The sequence below is a fragment of the Electrophorus electricus genome, chromosome 2, assembly GCF_013358815.1.
Source record: "Electrophorus electricus isolate fEleEle1 chromosome 2, fEleEle1.pri, whole genome shotgun sequence".
NCBI lineage: Eukaryota > Metazoa > Chordata > Actinopteri > Gymnotiformes > Gymnotidae > Electrophorus > Electrophorus electricus.
This window is the reverse complement of record NC_049536.1, coordinates 23,624,759-23,634,625: the sequence shown is the minus strand read 5'-3', so window position 1 is coordinate 23,634,625 and position 9,867 is coordinate 23,624,759. Positions and strand designations below refer to the sequence as shown.

General features: G+C 46.6%; 1 protein-coding gene across 2 annotated transcripts in view; it reads left to right on the top strand.

The window, feature by feature from the left end:
- gabrb2a (gamma-aminobutyric acid type A receptor subunit beta2a) overlaps positions 1–9,092 on the top strand; it is a 25,576-nt gene extending 16,484 nt beyond the window's left edge. The window contains exons 6-10 of one of the 2 annotated variants that reach the window (XM_027027848.2): positions 191–328; positions 978–1,130; positions 4,039–4,283; positions 4,827–4,967; positions 7,364–9,092. In XM_027027848.2, coding sequence (XP_026883649.2) covers positions 191–328; positions 978–1,130; positions 4,039–4,283; positions 4,827–4,967; positions 7,364–7,711 — 1,025 coding nt within the window. In that variant the 3' untranslated portion in view covers positions 7,712–9,092. The remainder of the gene's footprint in view (positions 1–190; positions 329–977; positions 1,131–4,038; positions 4,284–4,826; positions 4,968–7,363) is intronic. The other variant, XM_027027849.2, reaches the window with a different exon arrangement.
- Positions 9,093–9,867: the final 775 nt, after the last annotated feature.

Here is a 9,867-nt window from a genome sequence, read left to right as displayed (position 1 = left end):
TGTGTGTGTGTCTGTGTGCATTTGCTAGCAGATGCTATTTTCCACATTATTTCATGTAAGCATCTTTTGAAAGGTAAATGTTACTGTTGGTGTTTATAATGTCGCACAGCGTCCAGCCACTGGAGTTCATGTGCAAGCTCTCCTGGCTGTGGCATGTACTGATTGGCTGTCTCACTCATCCCCCTCATAGACGGCTACACCACAGATGACATTGAGTTCTACTGGAGGGGAGGAGATGGGGCTGTGTCCGGTGTGGAGCGAATCGAGTTGCCTCAGTTCTCCATCGTGGACTACAAGCTCATCTCCAAGAATGTGGTCTTCTCCACAGGTGCGACCGACCGATACCTCCTGCATGCCCTGTGCATGTCTCACAAATGTCTCCCCCATGTCTCACACATGCCCCTATGCCTTATGGGGCCAGAGCCACTAAACAAACGGTGTGTAACTGAAGTGACAACTGCCAAAGCTGGAGGGCCCATGTGAGCGTGGAGCACCAGCACAATGACAGCCAGTCCTGCCCCCAGGCCACGCAGTGTGCGGGCATCGCTCCTGTGTCTGCTTCCTATTATAACCACAGCGCGTCTGCCTTTCAGGAGACCAGAGAGGCAGACAGAGAGGCAGCAGTGTAGAGATTTCTGTCTCTTCACCTTGGGTCAGATGCGAATGTGCACTGGCACCGCTGGCTCACGAGTGCAATAAAATCAACACTTCTAGTTCCTTCCTTGGTCTGGAGTGTTTGGAAGAGAAGGTTCAGTTCTAAGGCCATTTCAGTAACCTCCTTCTCCCTCTGTCTCACCCCCTTTTCTCACTCTGTCTCTCCTCCTTTTCTCCCTTTGTCTCTCCCTCTTTTCTCTGTGTCTCCCCTTTTCTCCCTTTGTCTCTCCCATTTTTTCCTCTCTCTTTCCCCTTTTCTCACTCTGTATCTCCCCTTTTTCTTCTCTGTATCGCTCCCCTTTTCTCCTCTGTCTCTCCCTCAGGTTCATACCCACGTCTCTCTCTCAGTTTCAAGCTGAAAAGGAACATTGGCTATTTCATCCTGCAGACATACATGCCGTCCATCCTGATCACCATCCTGTCCTGGGTCTCCTTCTGGATCAACTACGACGCCTCAGCCGCCCGTGTGGCACTAGGTGGGGCTTCACATTACACCTCTCCTACTGACGGACACTGGGTGGCTGGTTGTGCAGAGAATGAGTGTGTGTGTGTGTGTGTGTGTGTGTGTGTGTGTGTGTGTGTGTGTGCATGTGTGCGCGCACGTGTGTGTGTGTGTTTGTCTGTGCTTGTGTGTGTATCTGTGCATGTGTGTATGTGTTTCTGTGTGTTTACTGCAGGGTTTCCCAGTCCAGTTCTCAGGGGCATCAAGCCAGATCAGTTTGTTTAGTCCTGTTCCAGCTCTGCAGTCCTGCATGAGCATGAGGAACTGGAACAGAACAAAAACCTGGACTGGCCAGGGGTCTCCAAGGACTGGACTAAGAGCTGCTGCCTCATCTAATGCTCAGGTGCTGCTGATTGATTGGTAGAATCTGTGTTAGAGAGGTAGAGAGGATGGCTGATCTGTGCAGTAACGCGAGGTTCCCAAGGCGTGGCGCAGGTACACAAACTCCTTCGCCAGCAGCAGGGGTTTAGGGAGGGAGGATATTAATCATAAAGATGTTATGATCACAACAGGTTAGCAGCCCAGCACACATCTGTCATGGGTTTGTGATGCCACCCCTTGTAGAAACTATAGCCCGCCTCCTTTAGACCAGGCCAGTCTGTGCTCAGGGCTCGCGGCAGGTAGCCTTGCCAGGTGAGAATACACAGTGCTGATGCTCACACAGCTGGAGAACTGCCCCACTCAGAGAGGACGCGCACAGCCTCTGTGTCTCGCAGGTGTTGCTTCCCCTCTGAGCTCCTAACGGACTGCGCTAACAAACGTTCCACTGGGTGGCCGCTGCCAAGCATTGCCTGTCTCCAGCGTGGAGGAGAAGGAGACAGATGAGTCAGGGAGTGCTTCAGCGTTTAGGTGTGCCTGTCACACTCACTCCGTCTGCACCGAGAGGCATGTGGACTCTGAACAGATGCCAGAGCCCCCACGCCTTCTTTAGTGGAATACAACGGCTCTATTAGGAGCAAACAAAGTCTGTCTCTCTCTCCCTCACAATCTCTCTCTCTATCTCTCTCTCCCTCACTCTCTCTCTGTCTCAGTCACTCTCTCACTCCCTAACACTCTCTGTCTGTCTCTCTCTCCCTCACACTCTCTCTGTCTTTCTCACTCTCTCACTCCCTCATTATCTCTGTCTGTCTCTCTCTCCCTCACACTCTCTCTGTCTTTCTCACTCTCTCACTCCCTCATTATCTCTGTCTGTCTCTCTCTCCCTCACACTCTCTCTGTCTTTCTCACTCTCTCACTCCCTCATTATCTCTGTCTGTCTCTCTCTCCCTCACACTCTCTCTGTCTTTCTCACTCTCTCACTCCCTCATTATCTCTGTCTGTCTCTCTCTCCCTCACACTCTCTCTGTCTTTCTCACTCTCTCACTCCCTCATTATCTCTGTCTGTCTCTCTCTCCCTCACACTCTCTCTGTCTTTCTCACTCTCTCACTCCCTCATTATCTCTGTCTGTCTCTCTCTCCCTCACACTCTCTCTGTCTTTCTCACTCTCTCACTCCCTCATTATCTCTGTCTGTCTCTCTCTCCCTCACACTCTCTCTGTCTTTCTCACTCTCGTTTCCATCTTTTTCTTTGTCCTTTTCTCTTGAACATTCTCTCTTTTGTGATTTTGCTCAGTTCAACAGTGCTTTATTTGCATGAATGGTACGAATTCCATTATTGCAAAAGCACATTAACAAACATAAAGTGGAAGTAATAACAATAGACAAAACAGAACGTTGTTTACAAAAGAATGTACTAGTACTCATTAACAAACAGTACTGACCAACTAACAAAAAGACGGCTGGGTTGTCCCTTATGCTGTGAGAGCACTCCACAGATGTTACTGCTTGCGTAATTAGCCCATTCTCCTCTCCCGAGATCCCAGCGCGTTTTTCTTTATTACAGCAGTGCGGATCCTCTGGGGAGATGCTTGGAGAATGGACTTCTGATTGATTCATATTTGGGACACTCAGTTAGGAAGTGCAGCTCTGTCCCAACTGCTGCGCTCAGCTCCTATGTTTCTCTTTGTCCCTGTCTGCTCTCTCTCTCTCTCTCTCTCTCTCTCTCTCTCTCTCTCTCTCTCTCTCTTTTCTCTCTCTCTCTCTCTCTCTCTCTCACACACACACACACACACACACACACACACACACACACACACACACAAACACACACAATCTAGGGACAAATTACTATCAGATATTTTAGATACTGTGTATATTTACATAGCCTGTTTAAAACTGTGAATTATACCAAATGTCCATATCACATGCAGATGCCTAACGTTGAAAAAACAGATCTATTTAAAAAAAGGAGCAGCTGAAATGTCATGTGACTGACACCTGAATGGTCAGAGAGGAGTGAAGTACAGATTGTATGTCTACAGCTGAGAGGGGGTGAAAGGGGAAGACAGATATAGCTGCACATGTGACTCTTACTTCATTTCCTTATTTATATTAGCGAGCTATGTGTAACACGGGGTATATGTGGGTTCTTCTTCCTGCGCTCTGAAGAATAACTCAAGTATGGCGTATGTACCTGTTGTTACAAATCAGTAAATTCACAACGTGGCCTTCTGTAGATCACACAGCAATTAGGTCTGTCCTAGCTGTAGACTCGAACTGGGTAAAGCACAGCAGTGATGTGCAATACTGCTTCCCGTGTTGCTATACCATATTGCTGTCCATGGTGCTGAAATTGTTGCCATGACAGTCCCTGCAGCTGCACTGTACTGCTGACAGCAGAGCTGTCCACTCCCAAGATCCTTAGCGCTGCATGCTGACCGGTAGGAACACCGCTGTCCGTGGTGCTGAATCCCTGTCCCTGTCCTGGAGAACAGGCATACTGCTACTGTCTTTAATGCTCCTGTGTTGTCCCATATCGATGTGTGTACACCGCTGTCCTGCAGGCATTACCACTGTCCTGACCATGACCACCATTAACACGCACTTGCGAGAGACCCTTCCCAAGATCCCCTACGTGAAGGCCATCGACATGTACCTGATGGGCTGCTTCGTCTTCGTCTTCCTCGCCCTGCTGGAGTACGCCTTTGTCAACTACATCTTCTTCGGTCAGGGCCCTCAGAGGCAGAAGAAAGCAGCGGAGAAGGCGGCCACTGCCAACAACGAGAAGCTGAGGCCCGACCCGAACAAGGTAGCGTTGGTGCGGACTGCGGGGCAGCGGAGGTTGGGGGGGTGGTTTTGGCTTGTGTTGAGTGCAGCTGTTCTCCTACACTAGCTGGTTGGATGTTGGGAGGTGATGTGACCTCTCTGGATCGGCGGGCTTTGGGTTTGGATCCGACTGGAAATTCACCTTTCCCCCCGTTAACATAGGTTTGATGATCCATCTCAGTCTAATGGATTTTCGCCCTCTAAAGGACGGCATTTTTCTCCTCTGGCAGCTCAGAGCAGAGGTCGGGTCATGGGAAGTGGTGACCTTGCTGTTATGCAGACCAACGAGCTCAGCTCAACGCTGGCAGAGTGTCTGACTTCCTGCTCCGTCCTTTTGAGCTGAATAAGATAGATGTGCCAAAACCCATCTCTCCCTTTGTATCTTTCTCAATCTTTCTTCCTTCCTCTCTCTCTCTCTCTCTCTCTCTCTCTCTCTCTCTCTCTCTCTCTCTCTCATTTCCCCCTCTCTCTGAGTGTCACGAGCTTCCTTTTCCCTAGTAACAGTACTGATTTTGTGTACTTGCAGTGGATGGTGGGAAATGTAGCTCAGAGAGACGATGCTCTGTATGCCAGAATGAAACAGAGGGAAATTGACGTGTATGACTCCATGTGGGATCCGGTCTTTGCCGAGGATGCTGCGTTAGGACTAGGCGAACAGAGACTTAAGGTACTGCCCTCTCCACCCGGAAGACCAAACCCGGATCTCCATCGATAGAAGCAATCTAAAAGACTAACAGTAGTAGTAGTAGATGTAGTACTAGTAGTTGTAGTGGTAGTAATAATAACCCAGCCATCTGAGCTGTTTCTTTCTTTATATTGCTGTCGGTTGGTTTAGCACAATGATGGCAGTCATCATCATTTGCACCACCTCCACCTCCCTTTTGATTTGGTTTGCTGTTTGCACCTGGCACTTCCTCCCAGCAAGTGTGTCCATTGGCTAACTGCAGACATGTTGCTGTAGAGGACGGACAGCTGTCCTTCTGACCTCCACTCACGTGTTGGGCTCATTGTGAACACAACCGCACCGCACTGCTTGGTGCATCCTGCAAATAGAACGCAGCAGTGGAAAGCATTGTTAAGATGACTGCGACGCCCGCTACACACACAGTGGCAACAGTTTTAGCTGTTAAAATGGATTTAAATCAGCAGGACAAAGTTGCAATGGCAAAGAAATAAAAAGACAATGTGATTTTTAGAGGGTGGGATTAGTGATTTGGGAGGTTAGTCAGCTTCCCACTGCAGCTAACGCCCACGTTCAGGGCAGGACAGTCAGGGCTGGCAGTAGCTGTTAGCAAGACAAGAACAAAGAATCAAATTAAACTGCAGTCTGTTTGGAGTGTGTGCCCTCTACTGCTGCTAATTCTACAAGGACTACTCAGAATAAGATACAATCCACCAAATGTTGTGCATAGAACCAGTAGGCTATAGAACCAGTACACTATAACACTACTAATCTATAATACCAGTACACTATAGTATCAGTAGGCTATAATACCAGTACAGTATAGAACCAGTAGGCTATAGCACAGTACACTATAGTATCAGTAGGCTATAATACCAGTACACTATAGTATCAGTAGGCTATAATACCAGTTCACTATAGTACCAGCACAATATAATACCACGATGCTATAGTACCAGCACACCACAACACCAGCACGGCATAGTACCAGCAAGTTATAGTTCCGGTGTGCTATAGTGCCAGTACACTATAATAACAGTTCACTATAGTACCAGCACAATATAATACCACGATGCTATAGTACCAGCACACCACAACACCAGCACGGCATAGTACCAGCAAGTTATAGTTCCGGTGTGCTATAGTGCCAGTACACTATAATAACAGTTCACTATAGTACCAGCACAATATAATACCACGATGCTATAGTACCAGCACACCACAACACCAGCACGGCATAGTACCAGCAAGTTATAGTTCGTGTGCTATAGTGCCAGTACACTATAATACCAGTACACTATAGTATCAGTAGGCTATAATACCAGTACAGTATAGAACCAGTAGGCTATAGCACAGTACACTATAGTATCAGTAGGCTATAATACCAGTACACTATAGTATCAGTAGGCTATAATACCAGTTCACTATAGTACCAGCACAATATAATACCACGATGCTATAGTACCAGCACACCACAACACCAGCACGGCATAGTACCAGCAAGTTATAGTTCCAGTGTGCTATAGTGCCAGTACACTATAATACCAGTTTGCTATAGTACCAGTAAGCTATAAAACCAGTACGCTATAGTACCAGTAAGCTATAAAACCAGTAGGCTACTTCAGCAGTAGACTATAGTACAGTAGAGTTTCTCTGTGGTAGCAGGGCGATCAGAGCTCGGCACGGCGCAGCTGGGCATACGGCGCTCAGGTGCGAGGGGCGTGGCCTCCCCCCCCGGCTCCAGCCTGCCCCACCTCCATCTCTGCAGCCCGCTCGCCGCCCGCGCCACCCTGGCCTTCATGCGTTTCACCTTTTCCTTTGCGTTCCTTCACCTCACTGTTTCTAATTGCAGACAGAATTTTAACCATAGTACGGTTGAAATTCGGAAATGACAAAGGGCATTTGCTGTCTTGAAATTGCTTTGTAAGTATTAGTATGCTTTGTATTATAAATGTAACTAAGGTTTTCTGTTTTTTTTTTTACAGTAGATTTAAATGTTTCTTCTGAGGTGATATGTTTGCCATACATTTAAGTCAGCTGAGAGTTAATTTTAATAACGCATGACCAAATCCATATAGATACAGTAGAAGATACTCAGCTGTCACATTGGTCTGCTTAATACTCCGGCGTTACAGCTCAGTGCAGTGAGTGCTTTGCTAACATGCTAATCATAACATTGCCATAACACTAGCACCAGAGCTCCTCCCCCTTGAGGCTGGGTATAATCAGGGAGCTTCTACCCCTTGCGGCTGGGTGTGATCATGGAGCTCCTCCCCTTTGAGGCTGGGTGTGGTCATGGAGCTCCTCCCTCTTGAGGCTGGGTGTAATCAGGTGCACGTCGCTGTGTCCTTTCCCAACACCCCCTCCCCACCCCCCCGCAGATGACCCCAGATGACATCCGTCTGACCACGGTGGAGATGAAGAATGAGATGGGCGCGGGGGCGGAGCTGGGGCGGGGCCTGGGCGACCCGCGCGGGGCCATGCTGGCCTACGACAGTTCCACGCTGCAGTACCGGCGCGCGGCTCTGGGCCGACAGGGCTATGGGCACAGCGCCCTGGAGCGCCACGCGGCGCCCAAGAAGAGCCGTCTGCGCAGACGTGCCTCGCAGCTTAAGGTGAACATCCCGGACCTGTCCGACGTCAACTCCATCGACAAGTGGTCGCGCATGATCTTCCCCACTGTCTTCTCCTTCTTCAACGTGGTGTACTGGCTCTACTACGTCCATTAGGAGGCGCTGGGGACAGAGAGAAGGACCCAGACATCTTTAAAGGGGTGGAAACAGAAGAAAAAAACACTGCACCCCCTTTTTGCTGATTTGTTTCTCTATATATACATTTTATGGAGGCAAAGACGTGAGCGCAGAGAGGAAGTGGGGTCAGGACCGACTCTTTTTTGGTTGTTCTGAGATCACCATAGTGACTGACCAATGCAGCAATGCCAGAAGAACACAGATGAGACCTGCTGGAGTTTCAGTATATCGCATAGATTTGTCATTTGTAGCTTACTCTGTGGATCAAATCTTTATGCTCGTGTTTGCATATATTTTAAGAATTTCTTTGTTTTTGTTTTTGTTAGTATATATGTTTACATCAGAGCCAGTGCTAGCTGCATCCGGGAAGATTTCACGGATGATTTTAAGACATCGTTGATGGTCTATTTTCCCTTTTAAACGCATGCTTTGGTTTGTTCTCATTTCTGTATTTTGCAGTGAGATGAATCACTGTGCATTTTAGTTAGACTAGCTAACGGTTCTGTTTGTTATAATGAGTTTGTCTTTATGGGGCCTAACAGGGTAAACACATAATGGCCATCATAATGTCATCTCTGGAGCAGATGCCAATAGGCCAGTAGGGGGAGCTCTTTCTTGTTGACCCACCACACTGTCTTTGGCTCTCCTGTAGTGGGGACTCTGACCTTTCAGGGAAAACACAACAGGACAAGCAAGCATCACGGAGGACACGTGAGCCGTTGTCCTGGTGATCGGACGAGCAGTATGGTCCACTATTCTCACGGTCCGCTACAGGAGGGTCTTAGAGACCATGGACAACATGGCCGACTATAATGTCTCAACTGTTCTTGATGAAATGGTGCCATGGGCAAGAGGTTCCCCTTGACATAAAAGATACAACATAGCAGTAATTCATTATCACTATCAATAAGTTTAAGTTAATAAAAACTCATAGATGATATTAAATCATGTTAAATAGAAAAAATACGCAATTTTATAATTCAGTAGCTATAATATCAGATGTTAATGTTATAAATCATTATTTAAACATGTATTTTTTGGTGTATCAGGTTTGTTATGGTTGAGGAAGAACTTTATTAGTGTAGTGCAGGAGAGTAACCCTGCACAAGCACATGCTGAGAGTACAGACTACTGAAAATGAAAGACTACTGAAAATGAAAGAATTGTTGCTTTGAAGTACCATGACAAAACAGGGCAGTAACCTGATAGAACATTCAAAGCATCTGTAAGGCAATTTTGTATACAATCTTGTAAATTCTATTGATATTTCATAAAAACCTGTAAATATAAATTGTGTAATGACTGTCAACAATACCAAAATGTATCTTAATTAAATTATTAAAGCTGAATTAATATATGACTTTTTGGACTGTCTAATGTAAGATACCTTTGATAGGCATCTGCTAAATGATAACATATAAAAGCAACATTTATGATTTATAATGTGTTTTTTGTTTGCTTTGTTTTCTTTTTTTTTAGTTGTGATTCTGGTGGAATTGCATGATCTTCATTCATTTTAATGTTTGGCCCTGAAATAACTTTCAGTCATCTAAAAAGTTTCTTTGAGCTTTAATCTATTTTTTAAACTATAACAAGCATCTGACATTACTGGGAATTTGAAGGAGATGTAGTGTATGGGACAGGTGTATGGGACTGAGTTTATTAGACGTGTATGGGACAGGTGTATGAGACAGAGTGTGTTGGACATGTGTATTGGACAGAGTGTATGAGACTGAGTGTATGAGAAAGAGTGTATGAGACTGAGTGTATGAGACAAAGTGTGTTCTACCTGTTTGGAATTGGTTTTATGGAAGATCCTGATAAAAGCCAGAGCACATAACAGGAGACACATCTGCTCGCTATAGGGAACCACCGGGAACATTAAGACAGAGGGGCCCAACTGAACAACATATCTGCTCATTATAGGGAGCCACAAGGAATGTTAAGGCAGAGGGGCCCAACTGAACACTGGCCCCGGAGGCCTGGGGCCCAATACATGAGTGCAGGAACAAATAAACATACGTTTCTTTCAGGACAAACATGCATACACACACACACACACACACACATGCATAGAGTCTCTCTTTGCTTCGGTATAGATTTACTTGTGTTAGACACATTGGTAATACATCTTT